General features: G+C 41.1%; 1 protein-coding gene across 1 annotated transcript in view; it reads right to left on the bottom strand.

Moving 5' to 3' along the window:
• The window catches only part of PELI2 (pellino E3 ubiquitin protein ligase family member 2), a 183668-nt gene that overhangs the window by 12744 nt on the left and 144786 nt on the right, over positions 1-26138 (bottom strand). The window contains exons 3-4 of the mRNA XM_026480321.4: positions 14378-14479; positions 4837-5034 (exon numbers count right to left, since the gene is read on the bottom strand). Coding sequence (XP_026336106.1) covers positions 4837-5034; positions 14378-14479 — 300 coding nt within the window. The remainder of the gene's footprint in view (positions 1-4836; positions 5035-14377; positions 14480-26138) is intronic.

Below are 26138 nucleotides of genomic sequence, written 5' to 3'. Positions count from 1 at the left end.
AATAAATAGTAAAAATAACTACAGCTACTACAATGTGGTGACAAAATCACAGCATAAAAAGAGATAATTTGTGATATTAAAAATATAAAAGGAAAAGAGTAAAAGGATGGAATCTTCATAGGCAAATGAAGATAAACTGCTATCAGCAGAAAAAGGACTATTTTATCTATGAGTTTTATGTAAACTTCATGATAATTACAAAGCAAAAATTTAGAGCAGAGACATAAAACATTAAAAGCAGGGGAAACTGAGAAAAAAGGACCATGGAAAACCACCAATGTACAAAGGCAGGTAGAAATGGAAGGAAAAAGAAACAATGGAGAGACAAAATAACCAGAAGGCAAAGGACAAAATGGCAGTAAGTCCTTACATATCAACAATCACACTAAATGTAAATGCACTGGACTCACCAAAAGGCATTGAGTGGCTGCATGGATTAGAAACAACAAAAGACCCAACTATATGCTGCCCTACAGGAGATTCATCTCCGCTTTAAAGACACACACAGGCTCTAAATGAAAGGATGGAAGATGATATTCCAAGCAAACAGAATCTAAAAGAAGGCTGGTATAGTCATACTTATATCAGACAAAATAGATTTCAGCCAAAAAGGGTAATAAGAGACAAAGTCATTACATAATCATGAAAAGGTCAGTACATCAAGAAAACAACAATTGTAAACATATATGTGCCCAACATCTGAGTAACAAATTATATTAAGCAAATAATAACAGATCTAAAAGAGAAATGGACTACAATATAATGATTGTAAGGGACTTCAATACCCCGCTGTCAGCAATGGATAGTTTTTCAGACAGAAAATCAACAAGGAAACATTGGAACTGAACCACACTTTAGAACAAATGGACTTAATAGACATATATAGAACATTCTATCCAACAATAGCAGAACATAATTTTCTCAAGTGCGCTGGAACATTTTCCAGGAGAGATAGGATAGGATAGGCCACAAAACAAATTTTAGCAAGTTTAAGATGACTAAAATCATATCAACTGTCTTCCCTGACCACAGTGGTATTAACTAGAAAATGACAATGAAAGGGAAGTGAGAAGATCTACAAATATGTGGAAACTAAACTCCCTTTTAAACAACCATTGTGTCAAAGAAGAAAAGGGGAAAATTTTTCTTGAAACAACTGAAAATGAAAACACAACATATCAAATATTGTGGGATACAACACAAGCAGTTCTGAGAATGACATAGCAATAAACACGCATATTAAAAAATTAGAAAAGTCTCGAATAAACAACCTAACTTTACACTTCAAGGAACTAGAAAAGGAAGAATAAAGTGAGCCCAAAGTTAGCAGAAGGAAGGAAATAAGGATCCAAGCAGAAATAAATGAAATAGAGACTGGAAAAACAACAGAAAAGATCGATGAAACTAAGAGCTGTTCTTCAAAAAGATACACAAAATTGACAAACCTTTAGCTAAACTAAGAAAAAAGACGACTAAAAATTAGATATGAAAGAGGAGACATTATACCTGGTATTACAGACATACACAGAATCATGAAAGACTGCTAGAATGTAGAAGAAATAGATACATTTCCAGAAACACACATTTACCAAGATTGAGGAAGAATCAGAAAATCTGAACATATTATATGGTTTCTCTCATCTGTGGAATATAAGAACTAGGAAGATCGGTAGGAAAAGAAAGGGATAAAGAAAGGGGGGGTAATCAGAAGGGGGAATGAAGCATGAGAGACTATGGACTCTGAGAAACAAACTGAGGGCTTCAGAGGGGAGGGAAGTGGGGGAATGGGATAGACCGGTGATGGGTAGTAAGGCGGGCACGTATTGCATGGTGCACTGGGTGTTATACGCAACTAATGAATCATCGAGCCTTACATCGGAAACCGGGGATGTACTGTATGGTGACTAACATAATATAATAAAAAATCAAAAAAAAAAAAAAAAAAACCAGGGATGTACTGTATGGTAACTAACATAATAATAAAATATTAAATAAATAAATAAAAAGAAAAAAAGAAAATCTGAACAGCCTAATGAGTAAAGAGATTGAATTAGTAGTTAAAAAAAATCCCAAGAAAACTCCAGGACCAGATGGCGTCAACTACAGAATTCTACCAAACATTTAAAGAAGAATTAACACCAGTCCTCCTCAAACTCATTCCTCTGATAGCAAAGCCAGATAAGGATACAAGAAAATTATAGACCAGTATTCCTGATAAATGTAGACAATTAAAATTCTCAACAAAATATGAGCAAATCAAATTCAAGAACACAATAAAAGGATTATACACCACGAGCAAGTGGGACTTCCCCTGGGATGCAAAGATGGTTCAATGTATGCAAATCAATAAATGTAATACATCATAACAATAAAATGAAAGATAATCACATGATCATCTCAGTAGTCACAGAGAAAGCATTTGACAAAATACAACATCCTTTCAGAATGAAAACCCTTAACAGATTGGCCACAGAAGGAATATACCTCAACATAATAAAGGCCATATATGACAAACCTACAGCTGACATCATACTCAATGAAGAAAGACTGCAAGTGTTTCCTCTAAGATCAGAAACAAGACAAGGATGCCCACTCTCACCATTCCTATTCAATATAGTGCTACATGTCCTAGCCAGAGCAATTAGGCAGGATAAAGAAATAAATGGCATACAAACTGGAAAGAAAGAAGTAAAACTACTGCTTAGCACTATTTGCTAATGATATGATCTATATTGAGAACCGCAAGGAATCAGTCAAAAAGCTGTTGGAATTAACCGTTTCAGTAAAGTGGCAGGACACAAAACCAACATAGAGAAGTTGCATTCCTTTACACTAATGATGAGGCATTTGAAAAAGGCCTAGAGAAAACTATCCCATTCACAACAGCATCAAAAACAGTAAAATACTTAGAAATAAATTGCACCAAGGAAGCAAAAGAGCTATGCAATGAGAAGTACAAACTTTGCTGAAATTGAAGACACAAATGCAAACACACCCCATGTTTATGAATCAGAAGAATGTTGTTAAAATGGCCATACTACCCAAATCCATCTAGAGAGTCAACATAATCTCCAGCAAAATACTGAAATATTTCTTCACAGAAATAGAATAATCCTAAACTTTATGTGCCACCACAAAAGACCCCAAATAACCCAAAAAAAAAATCCACCAAAAAACAACTACAATATGATCCAGTATTTCCATTCTAGGGCACATAGTCAAAGGAAATGAAAACATGATTTCAAGGAGATATATGCACTCCCATGTTTACTGCATTATTCCCAACAGCCAAGACACGGAAGCCACCCCAATGCCCATCAATGAATGAATGGATAAAAAAGACACCGTACATATTATTTACCCACGAGAAAGGAGGATACATTGATGGACCTTGAGTGTAAGACTCCTTATACTAAGCAAGTTAAGTCAGAGAAAATAAGTACTATATGATATCACGTATATGTGGAATCTTAAAAAGTTAAGCCTATGAAAAACAGAGTAAAAGGATAGTTACTGGGGATGGGATGGGTGGGTGAGGGGGACAGAGGGAGAGAGTGGTAAGATTGATGGTGTTTAAGGGTACAAGCTTGTAATGAGCGGTGAATCAGCCACGGAGATCTAATGCACCGTGTTATGAACAGAAACCACACTCCGGCACTTGAATTGCGCAATGTGGTAAATCGTGCTATGCTGGCAGTCATGTTACAACATGTAAGTACATCACGGTTAGATGGCTGTACACCTCACACGCAGGTACATGTCCAATTTATTCAATGACAAAAGTAATTTTAAAAAAACAGTAGAGATAAGGAAGAAACAGTGCCTCTGCGACGTCTTCCTCAGCTGGAAGTCGTGCGGCAGGGGCTGTAGGAAGTGCAGGAGCCACCTCTCATCCCTCAGGCAGCCTGAGGGAGCGGATCGGCCCCGGAAGCAGGCAGCGAGACAGAAGAAACCTACTTCCACGGATGTCACAGAATCCCTGACCGACCCAACCCCGGAGCTGTCGTCCTTGTTACATGAAATAATACATTTTTATTACTGTTTAGGCTGTTTTAAAAAAAGATTTTTTATTTAAGAGAGAGGAAGTCAGCGTGAGAGCGAGAGCACGCACATGAGCAGGGAGGAAGGGCAGAGGGAGAAGCAAACTCCCTGCTGAGCGGGGAGCCCAAGGGGGGGGTGGGGCTGGATCCCAGAACCCTGAGATCATGACCTGAGCTGAAGGCAGACGCTTAACCGACTAAGTCACCCAGGTGCCCCTGTTTAGGTCATTTTTTAAAGGCCATTTGAATTTTCCCCCCCTGCAAAAACATCCTGATTTAAAAAAAAAAACAAAACTGTATTAAAATTGGATATTCACCAAAACTTCTGGGTTTCATTGACATGGAAAACTTACGAAGCCAGAAATTTTTAATCTGTTTCATTCTCTGTGATATCACATCTATAATTCCTGACATGGAACACAGCAAACACAATGAAAATTTTTTGAATGAATGTCACTTTTTCCTTTGAACTCTATGTAGATTTGACCATTTATTTTCCCCACTGAAATAAACCCCCTTAAATCTACTATAAATACATTCAGTACAATGTTAATACACATTTAAAAAAATAATTACTGTACATATACATAATACAGCAAACGTAACAAGTACCAAGTAATGAGTTGGTTATTTTTAGATTCTTAATAACAGCCTTTCATACTCCACATCTGAAAACTAAAATCTCCAAATCTAACTAGAGGCATTGTGGAAAGCCAATCTTTGGCCACGGTTAAATGTTAGATCTGATAATAGTGGGCATTTTTCTTGAAACAATGTACTTAGTCATAGTACTTACTCCAAGAAATATGTTTTTGGAGGAGTCGAATCCGGCTGCGAATATCCGTGCAGTGTAAGGTTCATTCCTGTCACAGACTATCCTGCAGGCAAACCTGGAGATGGTGCTTTGTGTAATCTGGGCCTCATCGTTGTTCTGACTGCCAGAAATCGTGTCTGTAACAACGAAGTCGATAGGGCTTTCTGTTGATCTGCCCACCTAGATAAACCAAATGTACCATGATTCGTCTGAAAAATATGTCACCACATTTTGTTCACATGGAATGAGTGTTCGGGATCCCTTTAATATTTCTCATCTCTGCTCTGAGGGTAAGAATTTAATGAAAAAAATTTAGTTCTGTTCCTTTTCTTAACTAAGGGAGATATTAGAGTAACCAATCATCAGATTTTAAATATTAAGAGAAAAGCTAAATTTTTTATTCTGGAGAAAAACATTAGATCTTGCCCCCCTCCCCCAACAGATTGTAGCTCTTGGATCAGGTGAAAACATTACTTTAACAGCAAATTATTCTCTACCCCACCCACCCTGCCCCCATATTTCCAGCTGGAAAAAACCAAGATTTTAAAGAAATCCAACAAACAAAGGAACTCTTGCCCAGCAGCAGGGCTTGGTTTCCCCACCAAGTAAATCCACCAGTGACTCATGGCATTCAGCAAGATTAGCCCTAACCCAGGCACAGATCAAATGCCTGTTGCCAGTATTGAGCGTAAATGAGAATGACGTAAAGGGCAGTAAAAGCCCAAAGTTTGGGATGCAGTCAAATGAAAGGTTCAAAAAACTGGTCTTAACATTTCAATTTTGGATTAAAAAAAAGAAAATTTCTCCTGGGAAAGTCTAAAAAGCTGCCAATAATATTATGTTGACTTACTTTCTTTGGTAAGATTAAATGCTTCCAGAAGGAATATATTTCATTTGGAAGATCTCACAGTTCTAAAAAAGGTTTTCATATTCAATAAATACCAGTAAGATAGGTACTGCTCTGTCCTGTAAACTGGGAAGAGTTACGTATTTGCTGACAAAATAAAAATCCTCAAGACAAAATGTCAAAACATTTTTGTGATGCCGTTCTATGAATCTCTGACCAGAAAACAGTGATACATGTTATTTATACACCATAGAGACTTTTTAAGTTAAAATCATTTATATGTAAACAAATCATTTCTCACTAAATGTGATGTTAATGTTCTTTCCTAACACTAGTGACTTTGATTCGCAAAGTGATGAGGGGAGGGACACAGAAGACCCCAAAAGTCAGTTTCTCAGGTATCTTTATCCTGATCTCAAAATTCTATCTAAAACATAAGATGTAATATATTTTTCATCCAAATAAAAGTGAAAAAATATATATTATCTTGCATCATTTAGCTCTGAAAATTATATTTCTTTTGTAAATCTCACACATTTTCATGCATAGACTATCTCTATTAAACCAACAGACAACAGACGTCTATTTTCCCTCTTTTTTTTTTTTTTTTTTTTTTACAACCCTTAATTTCTTGTCCTAGTGAAATGTGCCTGGAATAAACGAAACCTCTGGGTTCACTGAAACTCATCAATGTGAATAGATGCACATTGCCTACATGTATGCACTTCAGGTTTAGGAAACACATAACTTGTTAAAAAATACAACATAAATCTAAATTAAGAGATATTACAAATCTTACAATTTATTTTTCTAAAGTTGAGAGTCTTCCTTTGGCTAGATTCATTTCAAAGCTGGGTATGTGACTCAGAAGCTCTGATTCAGACTTTTTTTTAGGTTTTTTTTTTTTTTAAGCTATTCTCTTAGCTACTTTCAAGTCTACAATACAGTATTATTAACTATAATCACCATGCTGTACATGAGATCCCCAGAACCTATTCATCTTACAGCTGGAAGTTTGTACTATGTGACCAACACCTCTCTCCCCACCCCCTTAGCCCCTAGATTACCATTCTAGTCACTCTGCTTCTATGGTTTTGATCTTTTTTTTTTTTAGATTCCACATGTAAGTGATATACAGTATTTGTCTTTGACTTATTTCACTTTAAAGAGATTCTTTTTTAAACTAGAAAAGTAACAAATACTTACTGTAAAATATTTCACAAATACAGAAAAGAATAAAAAATAACAAAGGCTGCTCTAAACTCAGGAATCAACTTGTCCTGAACCTCTATTCCAATGCGGTTTAGAAGCGAAATGTGGAAAGTTCTAAAATTGCCTAGAGCTCTCACAAAGACATGGTCTCTGACATAATTTCTGTCACCTCCATGGAAGAGGGCAACGCGTCTTCAAGCTCTGTTAGAAGCGCAAAGCTAAAACCACGCCCGAGTAGAACGTCACGCAACTGTTACTGTGGACAAAGATTACTCTCTTTGGGAGAGGCCATGTTTATTTCATCCCAATGTATTAAATTAATGTCTTGATGAGTTAATGGAAATGGACATTGTATTCCAACTGGAACATACTGCTAGGATCGATTACTGCAAGTCATGAGACTTATCTGACTATCACGTTTGATTTGTTTATCAGTTCACTTCCACTTAAATCTAACCTGTAGGGAGCCAGTATAATTTTATACTTTCGGATACAAACCTCATGTTGCTTTTGCCAGGGGGAAAAAAATTCTAAGCTACTTTCCTACCGAAAACTCACCCCACCTGCAAAACTTGGAACCCATCCTTTTGGGTATCGGATCAACTCTACCTTAAGGGCAGTCGTGTAGACAAGCCCAGATGGTTCTGAATTCCATATGGTAATCGTACGCTGCTGATATTCATATAGTAGCCAGAGGGAGGATTTTACTGACACCACACGCACAACATCGCTCAGCACGTGGAATTTTACATATATGAGAAAAGTTTGGGTTTGTCTGGTTGTCAGTCCAATTTAGTACAGGTAAGATGACAGAGAAGCAGCTGGAAGGGCCTCCCTCTCCTTTCCTGGACCGATGGGACTCCTATCCCTGCGTCTGTAACCTTATTTGCTGACTTCCCTCCAATGACAAGGATGGAGTATCGCTGCTCCTACCCAAGCCCAATCTCTCTACTGATGCCTGGGGTCTCAGTACTCTTCCCTTCCCAAGGCTTTTGTTCCTGACCCTGTCTCCTCTCTCTCCCAAATCATCCATTTCTCTCTCTATAACTACTGGATCTTATCATCAGCTATCAAACACATTCTGGAGCTTCTCAAACTCTGTGACTCTGTGGGGGTAAAAGGACCAACTGTCACTGACACTTTTTAAAAGTACAATCAAAATGAGTATTAGAAAAATGATCGTCTGCTTGAAGTTTCAGGTACTAGAAAAAGTGCTGTACATTTCCAAACTTCTCCTCGCAGATTTCCTACTCCGCTCACTCTGCACTGTTAACAGATGCTTGGCTGTTCTGCTGAGCACACTCTGAGTAGCATTGTTCTAGACTAGTCTCTCACTTTTAAAAACACGTTCCTTCACTTGCAAGCAGCCCTCAAGCTACAGCCCCATTTCCCTGATTCACTTAGCGGCCATACTTCTTGAGAAGCCTGTCAGTAGTTACTACCCTCCCATTTCCTTACCCATCCCCTTAACTTCTCTCCTCGGTCCGGCCCAGCGGGAGTTTCTACCCCAGAGCTCTTACTGACCCCACTCTTGCAGAGGTTTCCAGGGCTTATAATCCACATTCTAGCATACCTGTACCTGGCATTAGAATAATGAGACTCTTACAGGCTAGTTGGCAAAAAGCCCCCCTTCTTTCGCTTTCTGTCCCCTCCCTAGGTGGTCTCGTCAAATTCCATTATTAGCCAAAAAGCCCTGATCTCTACCCAGAGCTTCAAATGAGCATGCCCAATCTCCACTTGGGTGTCTAATAAGCATCTCGAAATGTAACATGTTCTCAACAGAACCTGGATTCCTCTTCAATCCCTAGATTCCCCAGGTCAACGACTGACCTCCAATTTGCTCAAGCTTAAAATGAACACCGAAGAATTATCCTGGATTCTTTACTCTCCTCCACACCCAAGTTTAACCCTGCCCGTCAACACCCCCAACACCGCCTCCATCCTTCCATATCTCCCCACCTTAGTTCCCCTGCTGGCAGCTCTCCGCTGGACTGCACTACCTTAGTCTCCAATCTGGTCTCCCTATTTTCACACAGGACGTTTCCGTTCTTGTCTAGACAGTACTAGAAGATATCTTCAAGAAATATAAATCAGATTATACCTCTCCCTTGCTTAACACCCAAATTTTTTACTTGGCCGAAGGGCCCCACCTCTCCAAGCTCATCTCCTTTCACTGACCTCCTCCTTCACTCTACTCCTGCCTGGGGGCCCTGGCACTTCCTATTGTTCCTGCTTATTTGTGGTCTCTTTCCCTCTTCTAGAATGCAGGCTCCACGAGAGGGGAGCCTGGGCTGCCTACCTCCAATAACCTGCCTACATAGCAGATGCTCGAGAAATGAAACTGATGAATGGAGGATTATGACCATGACCTTGATCCCTGGGAAAGAGACAGGTATCATGTTTTAAGAAATAACTGTTTAAAAAGTAGATATTCTTTAACATTTTTCTCACCAAGGTGGGTGCCAATAAAACGTTATCATGTAAAAGTACTATAAACCAACTAAATTAAAAACCAACCAAACAAAAACCAAAGCTGTAAGGTCCAGAAGCACCCAGGATCGAAGAGTATGAAACAGTGATGTTTGAGGCCGGTTTCCTTACCCCACGGATCAGGATGGTTTTGGCATCACACCTCCCTGCAGGGGCCTTGTAAAACATTTCATTACTTCCTGTGACTAAGTATTTTTTATATTTTACTTTCCCAAAAGTTACACTCTTGTTCCTGTCCTTTATTTATACCTATTCTAGAAAATAACTATGAAATTGTTGCTATATTAACTCAGACTTCCTCACCCTTAACCCATCTCTTAAATAGGCAATAATATTTCTGAGTTCTGAGCCTACTATCTGTTTCCACCGTGGGAAAGGCAGCACAGGGCCCTTCTTTGGTTCAGTCTGATGATCTGCTTTTAAATGCTCAATTAACCTAGAGATCATTTTAAAGAATAATGGCTACAACGAACAGACCTCAACACCAAGGTCCATGCTTGAGGAACAGGAATGCTACAGTGCTTTTTGCTCAGTAACCTTTATCAATGGTAGGTTGGGGACATAAAAACTCGTAAGAGGAAGAAAAAATTGAAACAAGCTTGATTTTTCAGGACCTTCTAAGAGTTGTTTAATTCTACTCTGCTTACAGTGATCTGATATTAATCCTCCAATATGTCCAGTTATTTTGCAAGTGGAATCAGATTATTTTAGTAAAAATGACAAATGTGTTCTGTTTTCTTAGTAAATCTCTAAATCCTTGCTGAATTACCATACTTTATTTAAAGAGGTCGACCTGGTACTACGTAGGAACGTAGAACTCAGGAGACATAAATCTTAACTTTTGCTACTAAGGCCTTCTCTGCCCTTAGTAGCTAGTCACCGCTCCTTTTAACCTCCGTTTAAGAGGTTAGTGTAGTATAATTCGGTATTTCTCAGAGTGGTCTATGAACCTCTCGGGGTCCCCAAGACCTTTTCTAAGGCCTAGGCCCATGAAGCCAGATTGCTTTCATAGTAACACAAACACGCCCTCTGCCTTTTGCACTGTACTAACGTTTGTTCTAACGTTATCCTCTAACGTTAGATGGTAACGATTGCTAGGGCAATCACATGCTTCCGCAGGAATCAAACCAGTGGCGCCAAACTGTACTAATGGCCACTGTGCTCTTTACTGCCACGCGCTTGCAGTTAAAAATAATGCCCGTTTTGCTGAAGTATGCTTTTGATGAAGTCGTAAAAAATTACTTTTATTAAATATTGAGCCTTTCAAATATTCTATACGATGAAATGGGAAGTATGCAAAAAAGCATTTAAAGTTTTTAACAGTATGGAGGTTCCTTTAAAAAATTAAAAATCAAACTGCCGTGAGATTCAGCAATCCTGTTCCCGGGTATTTATCAAAGAAAACCTGAAATCAGGATCTCAAAGAGGGATCTGCTCCCCACATTCACTGAAGCATTATTTACAATAGCCAAGATACGGAAACAACCTAAATGTCCACCAGTGGGTGAATGGATAAAGAAAATGTGGTAAAAACCTCCAGTGGGATAATACTCAGCCCTTCAAAGAAGGAAATCCTGCCACATGCGACAACATGGATGAACCTAGAGGACGTGACAAATGCTGCAGGATTCCAATTACGTGAGGCATCTGAAACAGTCAAGTTGGGACCGGAGCATGGTGGTTGCCAGGGGCTGGGGGTGGAGGGAAGTGGGAGTCATTGTCCAACAGGTCCAAAGTTTCAGTTCCACCAGGTGAAGAAGTTCCAGAGATGTGCTGTCTAGCGCTGAGCCTATGGTCAAAATACCGCACTGTGCGTTTGAAGTGTCAGAGAATAGCTCTCGCGTGAAGATTCTCATGAACCTTTCATTCACTCCGCACTGGCAGAGATGAGAAGGAAGAAAACGAGCCACGTGCGTGGAATGTGTGCAACAGTGACGAGTACGCGATCTCTGTCACAGCACGTCACTACAGAACAGTGATGGAATTACAGGTGCCTCTGCAGTGACGCGTCGATTTTAAGGCGGTAAACAATGTACCACAACAACTGTAAAACTCTTTTTGATGCGCTGTGTTCGGTGTTGAGAATCTGCTCTCAAGGGTAAAACATGTGTAAAAACTTCATGTAAAAAAAATCTTGTACCAAGTAGAAGATTTATAATTTTGGAAAGTTATTAAAAAATTATTATAAGTCCTGTAAAATTATCAGCAGGGATGTGGATGCATATACATATTTAGGGAGGGATTTTCTCTGGTAGAATGAGAAGAAAAAATATTTAGAATATTATAAAGTGGAACTGCATGAGGAGTAAAGCCACTGTTAATATTTTGTCTAAATATGATAAATCTTAATTTTGAGACACTTAAATAATTGTGTCCACATCTATGACTAGGACCCTAGGACTGTTTAGCTTTTTAAATTCATTTTTTATTTATTAAAGATTTTATTTACTTATTTGAGAGAGAAAGAGGGCACACGTGCACACGGGAGGGCGTGCAGAGGGAGAGGAAGAAGCAGGCTCCCAGCTGAGCAGGGAGCCCAACGCAGGTCCTGACCCCAGGACCGTGAGACCATGACCTGAGCCGAAGGCAGACATTTGACCGACTGAGCCACCCAGGTGCCCTCTTTAACTTTTTTTTTTTTTTAAATATTTATTTATTTATTTGACAGAGAGAGACAGCCAGCGAGAGAGAGAACACAAGCAGGGGGAGTGGGAGAGGAAGAAGCAGGCTCCTAGCCGAGGAGCCTGATGTGGGGCTCGATCCCATAACGCCGGGATCACGCCCTGAGCCGAAGGCAGACGCTTAACCGCTGTGCCACCCAGGCGCCCCGCCCTCTTTAACTTTTTAAAAAATAGCTAACACATTCACATGGTTCAAAAATCATAGTGTGAGGGGCGCCTGGGTAGCACAGTCGTTAAAGCGTCTGCCTTCGGCTCAGGGCGTGATCCCGGGGTTCCGGGATCGAGTCCCACATCGGGCTCCTCCGCTGGGAGCCTGCTTCTTCCTCTCTCACTCGCCTGCTGTATTCCCTCTCTTGCTGGCTGTCTCTCTGTCACATAAATAAATAAAATCTTAAAAAAAAAAAAATCATAGTGTGAAATACCTCCCTGTGTACCACCTGCCCAATTCTCTTCCCCACAAAGGCAACTGCTTTAATAATAATGTCTTATTTATCCTCTTGGAGCTTTTTAATGCACATAAGCATTATTTAAATCATTTAACTATGCTAATATTTAATAATTAATATGCTATTTAATATTTAATATATTTAATAACTTAAATTTATTAACATTTAAGATTAAGTAATCTTAATTGAATATATTATCGATGGCTCAATATAATAATATTAATATTTAATGCATTATGTACGTTTGGAGCTCTTCCCATGTCCCCACATGGAGCTTTTTCTTGTTTGTTTTTACAGCCTTTGGAGGCCTCCCTCCACTGTATGGCTGTACCTGAATTTACCTAACTGGTCCCCTACTGAATGACATTTACGCTGTTTGCAATCTTTTGCTATTATTTTTTATTTAAATTCAATTAGCAATCTTTTGCTATCAAACTTTGCTTTGAGCAATGGCTTGGTAAAAATATTCTGCATGTATGCAGGGGTATCTTCGGGGTAAATCTCTAGAAGCAGAAGAGCTTTAGGAAGAGAAGAGCTGAGTCAGAGTGTAAGCATTTTTCATTTCTCACAGGCATTTCCAAGTCACCACCCCACAGAGGTCATAGCAATTTACAGACTAGGAGAGGGTTTCCCCACATCTCTGACAAAACTGTTCGGATTTTTGCCAATCTAATATGTAAAAAATAAGAGCTCTGTGATTTGAGTACACATTTCTCTATAAGCCAGGTTGAGCATATTTTCTTAATTTTCAGAGCTCCTTATTTCCCTTTTTTGATATTATCTAGGATACTGTTCTGACACCTGTTTCAGTATCATTTATCTAATAATTTGACATTCCATATAGAAATGCAAAACACCTCATGGTTCCCAATTTGAGTTTGCTTTTTTTCCTCTATTAGCCTTAATTTTAATTTTCTATTGTTTTAAAGTACCAAATCTTAGATATATTAATTCTCTTCTTAAACTGATGAATTTTCTTGCATTATTACTTCCTTCCTTTTGCTTTCTTTCGATGTATTTCTGGACTTTCCATTACATACCATTAAAACTAGTCATGAACCTGTTCTGTATTTTCTTACTGCCATTTTTTAAAGAGAACTCTTGAGATCAATGTTTAGTTCCTTGTTCCCTCCTTCCTTCTATAATGAAAGCACTTCAGATTTTTTTTACTTTCTTCTGAGTATGAGGTCAGTTACATCTCATAAGTTTCGCTACATAATGTTCCCATAGTAATTTTTTTTAAAAGGCCTAATAATTGCAGTATCGATGTCCTTTCTGATTCAAGTGTTATTTAGAAGTGTTTTAAACATGTTGGCTTTTCAAAGTGGTTGGTTTTTAAAATTTTTATTACTGTTAATAATGTATATTTTTATTGCATTGAGACCCAAGAATATAGCTTTTATAATTTCTGTCTGCAGTTTTAGAATGAAGTTTTTTCCCCCGAGACTTTCAAAACCCAAACAGAAATTTGTTTTTATATTATCCTCACCTCTTTCTCCTTGTACATCACAAACACTACTGTCCTAGTTCTGATTACATATCGAAATGCAGAACTGAAGGAGAGTGTGCAGAAATTTCCATGAAGAAAAGAAAGGTGTGTCATGGGGCTATCACGTGCAGCATGGTGCCGACAGTAAACACTACTGCACTGTGTGCTGTGAAAGTAGCTAGGAGAGTGGATCTCATCCCAAGACAAAAGCTGTGTAACTCCGTGTGGTGGCAGCTGTTAACTGGCCTTCGGTGGTGGTTACTTCGCAACATGTACAAGTATGGAACCATTACGTTAGTCACCTGAAACTGACGTCATGTTAATGACACTGCATCCACGAGAAAAATAAAGATGTTACCTGAAACATATCCGTATCTTTATCATGTGTGTACTCCACCACCACGGTCTGATTCCTTGACAGAGTGTACGATATACTGTGTTGACCTTTGCAGCTGATAGCCTAATAATGAAATAAACACATATAAAAATTCAATCAAATCCCATTTCAACAACTTAACCACAATTCTGCTCATAGTTAATAAATATCACTCTACCAGCAAAACCTGTATTGGCCAACTTTTTTTTTTTTTTTTTTTTTTTTAAGAGTCAGAGCTTGTCCCTGGGGCACCTGGGTGGCTCAGTCAAGTGTCTGACTTGATTTTGGCTCAGGTCATGACCTCAGGGTCATGAGATGGAGCCCCCACATGTCAGGCTCTGTGGTCAGCGGGGAGTCTGCTTGAAGATTCTCTCTCCCCCTCTCCCCTTCTTTCTCTAAATAAATAAAATCTTAAAAAAAAAAAAAAAAACCTGTCCCTGAGATATGCCCTGAATTAGAGAAGCTAACAGTCACAACTATGGTTTTACACAACACTCTATGGTAGTATGAACAATATTTAAGTCAAATCAAAGTTAATTCACCAGTTTGCAAGACTTGATTTAGTCATATTTCTGGAAAAACATGTACTTTCTCCATATTACCTTAATTCACTGACTGAATTTTTAGATTAATAGGGTTTATTTTAAAAATTTAAAATTTATTTCAACACTACAGCAGTTAAGTCAATGACATTTTGTTATGTTTTCCCTATGCAATAGAGATTATAATCTAGTAAAAAAAGTCATTGAAAAAATGTAAGTGTTCATACAGATATCTATACAGTATTCTAGCCAGTGATCATACAAGATTTACCTAAGATGCAGAACAGAGTATAAGTCGTTGCTTAACCCAGACATTTACTAAGTTAATAAATAAGGAAGCTAAGTTAATTTTATCTTTTCTATTTTTAGACTAAAGCTAATAGCCTTTTTCAAAGAACCTAAAACCCAGTAATATAATATTCTTATTTTCGCCATAATGAGATATTTGAACATATCTTAAGCTGTGGTCACACACTTTTAATACTTCTAAATTAATGAAGAAGTTTATTTAAATTGTACTCCAAATTATTTCAATTACATTTTATCCATTTCACTTCAGCCTAATTTATCTTCATTTCTACTCTTTTACATTAAGTATAATAAATAAAATTTTAATGAGCCTTTCTATTAAACATTTATTGAATAATGACACTGTATGAAGACCAAGAAAGCATTTGGAAGTAGCTGGACATATAAAGCATGTTAATGAAAATGTACTCTGAACATTTGTATTTGACTAATATAATTGCTTAGAGCGAAAAGTAGTACAACATTCCAGATCAATTTTGAAGTCAGCCTGCTTCATCTCATGGTTATTTAATCATCTGCCCTGAGGAACTTAGTGACTGAACGGTTCTGTTCTACGTGCTTCATTAAGACAATACAAGTATTAGAAATACTTTAAATATTTAATATGGCCAGAAATCTAAGAAAGACTTCTTAGACAACTCAACTAACAAAAATAGTCTTAAATTTTCATTGGTCTGAGTCAGATAAATTGAAAGGTATTGATATAAGTGACATTTTTTGAAAGCCAAACTAATAGCTATTTTCAAGATAAATGGATATTTATATTACAGTTAAGTGAAAACACCCACTTCAAGAAAAATAATTTTATTAAACTCAAACTTATAAAACTAACAATCAGGGGGCGATTACTTATAGTTTTAGGTTTCCTTAAAAAGTGTCTATTGCATTTAAAAGTATTCAATTTACAAATATCTCAATTCAAAACACCACTCTCATGATACATATATTACATAAAATAAGAAATATCTGCAAAATCAGGAGTTCACAAGGGCCAAAACAGAACTCCCTTTAAAATGTCATACATTTTTGTAGGATTGTACCTTCTTAAGTACAGTGTTTCTCAAGCTTCCATCAAAGTTAACTGGAAGAAAGTCACCTGAACCTCGGAGACATCTGAGAGCACCTTGCAGTGAGATTTCTCATATTACAACATTTTACCTTAAAATTCTGGTAAAATTTTTTTTCTCTCCATAATATGCTGACTGGTTTTAATATTTAAACATTTCCAGATTTGCTGGGAAACTGATGCCCTGGGAGGACTCGTGTGCTCACCCATAACACGGCACAGCCCTGGGTATGGGACCCCACAGACACTTCTGTGCCACTCCGGGAAACACCAGAAATGGTCATTTTACAGGCCCTACGTTGTTGGTGGACCCAATTCTTCTGTCATGTTTTACTCAAACTATTCTTGTCACTCAGGTTAATAGAAGCCCCCACAACACATGAAACAGGCTACTGATAGAGAAACCACACCCAGGAATTGCCCACAGTACAGGGGAGCGCACCACCGAGGCTGACCCCTGCCTGGCCACCCCCAAACAGGGAAGAAAGAACAGCAACTCAAGAAGCCTTGAATGCCTGATCCAGGCAGGACATCTTGAATGTCGAGCCCACTTAAAATTTACAACTTCAAACTTCTGCCTGCTTTTTATGTGGCTCAATGTGAACACCCAGCGTTAGGAAAGGTGAATGCTCCTGGGTTAGGGGAATGCCTTTTCTGGGACTTTCTGATTAAGAAAGTACCAAGGGCAGGCTATGTTCTGGAAGCTTCTGGATGTAGGGAAGATGGAGAAGTGCGAAAAGAGATTCTGCAGGAGAAATGAGTCCCAGAAGGTGGTGAATGGCTCTGGGCCAGCAGGTAATAGACTCCTCTGTGGCAGGGATGGCCAAGGAACTTCAGAATTGGAGAGACATTCACCTCTCCGTTGGTTCCAGTTCTCGCAGTGATTTCCCTCTGTTAGTGCCAACGTAGGAGAGCAAGCCTGCCTGTACAGAGTCCTGAGTGCTGGCGGCGTGTCAGGCTACACCCACACGGAGGAGAAGCATGGTGATGAGCTGGCCCTCAGAAGACTGGGAGTCAAGCCAGGACTGGGATTTGGAGCAAAAGGTGGCAGTCAAAACCAGGCCACCTGAGGCCATCGATGGCATCCTCAGAAACAAATGGAGAGATGCAGACTGCCCTTGATGACACAAATTGGGCTCCCATGATCTTGTGTGCATATTAAAGCCCAGAGTGGGGCCAGATTTGGTTAGTTGGGGGGAAATTAGAAGAGAGTTTAAGCTTGAAGTCTGTTTTTGCTTTCCTTCTGGCAAGTATCTAAAGCATTATACTCCTCTCTTGTTAGAAGTACCAATTTTTCAACAATACTTCTACATTTAAAATAGGACTTTTGGAAATTCAGCTTCTAGTAAATTACAGATTCACCGACTTGAGTCAATCATTGCAGGTATTTTGGAAATACAAACTTCCCCAAGGTAACAAGTTGCTTTGAAATCTATTTCTGAAATATCATACAGGAAAGTAAGTAAGGCCTTCTCCTGGCATTCCCTATAATGTAGTTCAAACACAATTACTGTAACATAATGTAATTTTTATTACACCAACTCGAACTTGGAAACTAGGCACTTTAAAATTGTAAGGAAAACCAGCCCAACTAGCTTGCCTGGTGGATCCTGCTGATCTCCTGTATCTGCTTTTCTACTGGGTAGGGGAGGGGGAGGGGGAGGGGGCGGTAGGGATGCAGACTCTCTCACAACACTGTGAGTACCTTTATCTGTTCTTCCATCCCCAGCACTGAGAGCGCGGTAGGCATTCCACCAATGTCAGAGGACTGAATGAACCGCTACAGATAGAAGATGAGATTTAGAGCCTCCTTCCTCAGGTCTCCCCACCCCTCCCCTCCTTTTCATTCACAAAGCTACCCACAGTGACACCTCAGCCTAAATATGGCATGTGATTTTTTATTGGGTGAAAAATATCACAGTTGGGCAATTACAGATTAGACAATTACAATTACAGACCTACAGAAAAAAGGATTCCAGCTTTATCCAGCTTAGTCAATCACTGCAGATATTGTGGATATCATGTACAAGTATACCCTGCAATCCCAGTTGCCCAAACTCCGCCCCTTCTGAGCCAAGACAGTTTCTTCCTTTCTCAGCTTTACGTGTGTCACAGGCTCTGCTCAGCTCAGCCCGCCTCCGCCACTCAGGGGAGCAAGAATTAGCTGTCCTCATTCAACTCAGACTAAATGTCAGGGAGTTTTCTGAGCCCCCAGACTCTAAAACAAACATGGCTCATAATGTCTATAGAATTTTCATGCTCCTCCAAGGCAGTGGGTACATATCTAAGAGCACATACAGAGATATCCAATATGCAGTGATACCGGAAAGGCAATCCTGTAGCTACATGACAGGGTGGGTACATGTCTTCATGGCAGCCACAGAGCTTTCATTCAAACTGCAGAAGAGGAAAACAATCAAATCTTTTATTTGTTATGAAGCAGTGGGATCAGCTCTCAATCACAGAGCAGAAGGGAAAAGCCCACTGAGAAACTAACTGGCCTGTAGAAAACACTAATTTATTACAGTCATGACTTAGCCTAATTCAAGCTCTATAAGCCTTCTGAGTGAGCCTTTATCAACTGTGTAGGGAGAGAAAATGGAATTCGTCACTGTGACAGACATCGTGGGTCACCTACCTAATGCCTTTCTCCCTTACCAGCTGAGCTGGCTTCCCGTGAAAATGCCTGAAAATGCCAATGCCAGCTTCGCTAGGCTCTGAAGCTAGCACGTGGAAATCCGACCCAACCCTGACCCGTGGGACTTAGCAGAAAGCTGGTGTGGACCTCCCGGAGGTGACAGCCGTCAGGATAGACTCGTTCCTTTCTGTCACTATGGCACTGTGATGTGTGGAGTGGAGGTGACCAGCTAGCACCACGAAAGAAGGTCAAAGACTCTCGGGGCAGTGAACTGAGCCCTGACATCTGGGAGTTGGACCACAACTGGAATTACCTGCTCCAGACTACTTCTGAGCGGAGTTTGAAGGCTGTTTGAGTTGGCATTTTTGTTCCTTGTGGCCTAAAGCATCACTCTACTGTGTGGCCCCAACCTTTTCTCCTCCTGGGTTTCCTATTTCAGGCAACGGCACCATCACCATCGTGTTCCCAGCCACGCCTACTTAAAACAGCTCCCTCTTGCCACTGCCGTCCATACACAATTAGCATTATCTAATTAAAGCCAGGAGCACCGATTTGACTGCATTGAGGCAAAAATCAAATACAAGTAGAACAAACAATGTGTGACAGTTCGGGCTTTCTCCTCGAATACAAAATAGTTGTTGGGCAAAACTGATTTATTCCCCAAAGGAGTTTTACGGCCAGCTCTTTTACAGACTAGAGCTTTCTCTGGAGATGCAGGCGTCATCTGATTTGTCCTTAATGAATCTGAGCTTCCCTTAGCAACCTGCTTGACCAACAGAATGCACAAGAAGCGATATACGGGGTTTCCAAGGCTGGGTCAGAAGCAGCCTAACAGCTTCTCCTTAGCACCCTGGAACACTTGCTCTTGGAGTCCTGAGCCCCCACAGAAGGCCACCCTGCTACCCGGAGGCCACCCTGCTACAAGGAGGGGCCCTGCAGCCCAAAATGCCATGTGGGGAGAGGGAGGCCACAGGGCACCAAGACCCAGACACAGGAGTGAAGAAGCCACCTTGGGAGTGGATCCTCTGGTTCCAACGGCCCCAAAATTCACCACATGGATCAGAGACAAATGACCCATGCGTGCCCATCCCAAATTCCCAATTCACAAAATTATGAGCAAAATCCAACAGTTTTTGCTAAGCTATGAAGTTTACCACCCAGCACAAGGCAAGTGAACCGGTCAGTTTTCAAGGCCTACTGGGGTCCGAGCACTTTTTCTGTCTTACGTAACTCATCCCTTAGGACGTTATGGTTCTCTGGGGCCTCCCCTTACCTCTGCCCCAGGGTGTGGGACCAGGTGGGGGACCAGAGCAGGCGCCCAGAGCCTCCACTCCGAGCGGCTTCGCGCCCCTGGATGCGGGCTAAGAGGCGGCTGTCTGTGGTGGGAGCGAATAGGTATTTTTACTGCGATAATCTTCAGTTGTTGCCTGAGACGTAAACAAAGTTTTCCATTACTATCTAAAGTTAATATTTATAGATTAATACATAAAAGGAATCTGTCAGGCATTCGAAGCATTCTGAGAGGGGGCAAAGCTACCAAGCCTGTCGCACGGGCCATTTTCAGTCCTTACACATTTGCGGCGGGAGTGGAGGGGATACTAGAAAGGCAGGAGGAAGGCCGAGCGAGTCCCGTCAGACACGAGGAAGCCGAAGTCCGGCAGGGCGCAAGTGTCGCGTACACCAGCGGGGGGGAGGATGCCTTCCGAGCGCGCACCTCATGTTCGTGTCACTGTGGGAATCTGCGTTTCAAATGAAAGGAAACTAAATTCTTCTTCGAATCCACACCCAAGTTTTCTATTAATGCGTCTTGGAACCACATGACTCAAGAGTTGAGTAATCTCTCTCGTCTAGACATCCCGGACGCCAGCTACGACAGGGCTGCGGTCCCCGCTCGGGGCCACGAGTCTCTGAACCAAGCGGCCGCGGTTTGGGAAACAGCAGCGCCCTGCCGCGTCCCCGCCGGGAGAAGGGGGCACCCGCGCTGCGGGAACCTCTTCCAGGCCGACCCCCGTCTTCACAGAGCTGCTCCGAAGCGTGCACCTCACGTGGCCGAGGGTGGCGGTGTTCCGTGAGGTCACGGCAGCCCCTCCCTCAGTTTCCGACCGAACATCTCAGGAAGACGTCGGAGAGGATCGCACAGCCCACCCAGCGGGAACAGTCCTGGGACATGTCCTGCACGCTCTACTCGGGAAGCCGGAGATGCCTGGTGTCTTCTGGGGCCGCCAAGAAACCCGGGCGCTTGGGTCCCCGGCAGCCTTCCCCGCGATGCCCACAACTCCGCACTCTCGGCCGAGGCAGCGCCGAGCAAGGACAGGCTCCTGGCCAATTACTCCGCATGCTGATGGCACTTTACCTGCTGGTTCTAATTTGGAAGTTAATATTTCAGTCCATCGTATGATTGAAATAAATAGCTATGCAAAATGATTACTGCACAAAGGACCTGATAAAATGGATAAATAACGACACTGACCTCCTCTCACAGCCGTTCTGGTTACTCAACACAAGTCTTCTACGACAGGGTGTATCGCTGTAGAAACATCTTAATCGGTGTGGAAAAACATAATGGAAACCGTTTCGGGGTAGGACTGAATGGCGCCGATGAACTCAACCTTTTCTGTCCAAAACCAATTCCGATATTTATGTTTATGGCAGAGACGGGCCCATGCAGGAGCACAGGAATGAGTTTGCCGCGAACTGTGCAGCGGCTTGGAAAGAGCGGAATGATTTCACCATCCAGAGCGGCGCGCCCACGAGGATGCGGGGCAGCGGGGGTGGGGGCGCATGACCGCTGCGCTGGGAGGTCACCCGCACTGCCTCGCCTCGCTGCAGTGACCATCGATAACCCAGCACACGCCTGGCCATCGGGCAGAAGCAGCCATTCCTGCTAGACGGCTGCCTCCTTGGACTGCCTGGCTTACCCTGCGGACTTCCAAGTCCACACGTGCTTTAGGAAAGGGGAATAAGAGACGCTGCAGAGATCAACTTGGCCAGCGGGCTCTGATGCTGGGAACACCACACGCTGGACCCCAGGTTTGAATCCTGGTACAGTCACTCACCAGCCAAATTCCACGACCTCTTTAGTTATCATTCATCGGCAGCGGGCGTTAGTGCCCGCAGCACGGATTTCACTGTATTCGAAGCCGAGGGAATGAGGTGCAACGTGGCATTTCCTCTTCTCAAATACAAACCTGCTCTCAGAGCACCGTTCGTGACCCGAAGGGTTTCAGTTCACTGTAGTCCGGAGCATATGCTTTGGAGATTACGATTCTGTTTAGCTTTAAATATATGTTCGATATTGACTGTATTAATTAGAGATAATCCTGGTATGACAAACATGTTTTTCCAGAACTAATGACTTTTATGTCAGGCTGACAAGTATAATTAGGCAATAAATCCTCAATCAGTCTGGCTCAAATTGCTACAGGGAAGATGAGGTCTCTGCCAACCTTGTCAATTTATGTATAAAATATGTATGAGAGCTATTTCTAAATAGAAGAGGTGGCTAAAGGAATTCGTAATTTATTTTGCATGAACACACTCTTTAAAATATTCTATCTTTTCAAAGAGCCATATTTCAAACACGCGTCTGAACCATGGGTATGATTAGAGAGTTGCAAGGTGCTAACTTGGATTTCATCAAAATCAACAGTGTTTCACTGAATAAATAAGTCAATAAGATAAGCCTGTTTGTTAGAGGCAATGGCTTTGAGCTTGGCACCGGGCCACTCCCACGCCCACCTAGGATCAGCTCACTGAGCTATGTGATGAACGCTGGCGGAGAACTTACTGCATGCACAGGCTGGACATGGGCTGGGGGTGCAGGGGGAACACGGTCCATCAATCCAGCAGCCACAGATGCCAGAGAAGATACGAACATTGCAGGAGAACCTGTTTCTAATTTGGAGTCACTCCTAATTACAAGGAAGCTGGATTTGGTCAGTGGGACAAGTCACAAGCAAGGACCTCAGAGAGAGTTCAGAAAATATGAACCAGCAAGGGTTGCAGCTGGAGAGGTGGGCAAGAACACCCTCCCATGCCTTGGGGAGACCTGTCCTGAGGGAATTCTACCACTTACATTGGATGAAAAGCTCCTAGAGGGCAAGAACTCCCATCTTTTCAAATCAGCCTTCATTCGGGCAGCATCCTGCACGGTTAACAGTGCAGGTCAAGATGAATTCCCACGTGCCACCTGGACAAGATATCTAACGGCTCTGTGCCTCAGTTTGGTCATCTTAACGAGTGTTGGTCCTGTGTCCAGGAAGGTCCCTGCTGTCTCAGCAAAGTCACTGTTTCAGTTATAGCTTATCACAAAGTACGAACCAGTGAAAGGTCAGATTCCAGTGCATCTATTATTTCCCCTAATAGGTACTTCTAGAACCTACTCAGCTGCCTGAAATGCAATCTCCTCTTTCATCAGTTGTCTTGTCTCCTCTCTTTTGGGAAATAGGGCTGAAGTGCAGTTTTCCCAGCCAGGAAAGCGGGGGCGAGGTCACACGCTGGTAAACAACATGCTCACGCTACCGAGCACATTCTGGGCACCAGTCACCGTCGGTGACAGCCTGTTTCTTAGGGTGCCTTTTAAAGTGCACACTTGACTGCAGACCCTGCAGGGGTAAGGAGCAGCTCTCTCAGAGCAGGAGAGGATGCAGGGGGATGCAGTCCTGCAAGGGCAAGGCAATGCCCTGGAGCTTCCCCGGTCCAGCGCACACAGCTGACGCCGGAGCCTCCGGCGTCAACCCCACAGCAAGGAGCACCCATCCATGGTCACCTGGAGAAGAGAGGGGGCCACGCGTGGAGAAACGGACCTCCAACCAAGTCAGTCTTCAGAAAAGCAGTGCTTCTGCACAGTTTATGGTTCTAGATCCGAACACAAAGGAGCGCTAACTAAAACAAAGATGGGATTTCTCACTGCCATACCCCTGAAGACAGACCGCGAGGCCTACCTGCAGTCTCACAAGAGCACAGGAGCTGCTAAACTTTGTGGAGAGGTATTTAGTCAATGGCCAACGCGCCGAAGGAGGCATGTGAGTCTGTCTGCTGCAACGTATGTTTACTTATCTGAAAAAATATTTGCAGACACAGGGAGCTACTTGCCACAGGAAACAAAGCTAATCAAGGCTGAACTTGAATAAATATGAATTATACGGAAAAACAAAGCATCTTGCAAATGACTAAGCTGAAAAAGATTCATTGTTCAGTAATTCCATTTACATACTTCTTTTAAAATAATGCATTGACTGGGCGAAACAAGGTATCCCTTCATTCATGTATCACCCCACAACACATGTAAGTCAAATCATTAGGTTGCACCCCTTATATTTACACAATGCTGTAAGTCAATTATCTCTCCATCAAACCGGAAAAAACTCCAAGGTATATCTTGTTTCTAAAGAGTGCTGGATAAAAAATACATAGGTATCCACCACAAACCACGTGTTACAGTGAGTCAGTAGTAAATGCAAGCCCTAATTTGTTGCCATGAGCAGGCAAACTTCCAGATGCTATAAACTGAATCTGATATGAAGCGACTTTATATTAAGATACCCAAGGATGTACCACGTAATTATTTTAACATATAGGCCAGTTTATCAACTGTCAAAAAGATCCTTTGAGTAATGAAGGAAAAAAAGGCTGAAACTTACCCTTGCTCAATACAAAACCCTACTGATTATTTATAGTGCTAGAAGCAAAAGTCCTCATTTAAAAGATGTTAGGTTAAAAGGGGGAGGGGTAACATTTCAAAATTTTCCCCTCATTTTACTTTGATTTTTAAGGCTTGGCCTAGATTTAAAATTTGTCCATCTGCTGAAGAACCCCCTTTTCTTTATGGAATAAAACTAGTTCAATAAGGCCACATCATAGTTATACAGAAACATGAAAATATTTACTCTCAAAAGACGACATTTATCTTGGCAGCTGGTGTTTTCAAGATGTGCAGCCTGCTGGAATCATACAAGTTCCAACCCTAATCCACAAAGTTTTGAGTAAGACGATGGCTATCTTTCCGTGGAAGTTTAAGCAAACATACATGGACCTGACATGTGTACGTACCAGCACACACACGAGCCATCCATAAATGCTTCTGGGAGAAGCTTCTCGATCCTAATTCAGCTGAACTTCTTAAAGGGCCCTTGTTATCTGCGTGTCCTTAGCCCATATTCCAAATCTGTTTCTTTACCTGCACAGTACTGCAACTACCTTAAAAAGTTGTTGGAAAAACTCAGATGTTTGTAAAGGATCCAGAGTACAGTGCCCAACATGTAGTAATTACTATATTCGGCTGGTTTTATTACTAAAACATTCACAACCTCTATTGCATATTTAATTGTATAGGATCCTCCAGGTTCTTGATTGATTCATAAGGCAAAGAATATTTTTCATCAGGTAATACATGCACAAGTCCAAATGTTACCACTGAATTAGGATGCTCCTTCCAATTCCGGTCCTTAAGCATAGGGAGAAATGCTATTACCAATTTCCTGTGTATCCTTCCAGGAAAATCTAGGCCTATGCTAATATAGTAGATATATTTAAAAAAATGATATATTAAAAAAGTATATGGATGTAGCCTGACTTTTCTAATAAATTTAATAAATTATTTTTCCCTATTTTACAAGCGACGCTGTAATAAATATCCATGTATTCATTTTGCATATAGGGAGGTAGCTTTATAGGATAAATTCTTAGAAATAAAATTACTGGATTAAATGGTATGTAAATATTCAAAGTTACTGTCAAATTACTTTTCACAGGAGTTAAGCCGATTTAAATTCTTACCAGATATGAGTGTGTTCTCTCCACCCTCACCAACATGGGGAGTTATTGTTACGGTCTCCACGGTCAGATATGTGAAAAATGATGTCATTGTGCTTTTACTAAGCATTTCTACTATTAAAAATGAAGCTAAACAGGTTTTAAAATGCTTAAAAGCCATCCCTTTTCTTTACTACTAACCGTTTACATTCTTTGCCCATTACTCTTTTGGAATATTAGTCTTTTTTCTTATTGATTTGAAGGCACTCTTTATATATTAAAGAGATTACCCCCATGAATTCCTATATGAATTCCAAATTTCCCTACTCATTTGAGTTTTGACTTTACCTAAATGTTTTTTTTTCCTTTTTTTGCCATGTAGATTTTTTTTTTTTACCAATTTATACAGTGAAACTTTGTTTTTATGGTTTCCAG

Source organism: Ursus arctos, unplaced genomic scaffold (assembly GCF_023065955.2).
Source record: "Ursus arctos isolate Adak ecotype North America unplaced genomic scaffold, UrsArc2.0 scaffold_25, whole genome shotgun sequence".
In the NCBI taxonomy this organism is placed as follows: domain Eukaryota; kingdom Metazoa; phylum Chordata; class Mammalia; order Carnivora; family Ursidae; genus Ursus; species Ursus arctos.
The sequence above is the reverse complement of the archived record's forward strand: the minus strand, read 5'-3'. Positions and strand labels throughout refer to the sequence as shown.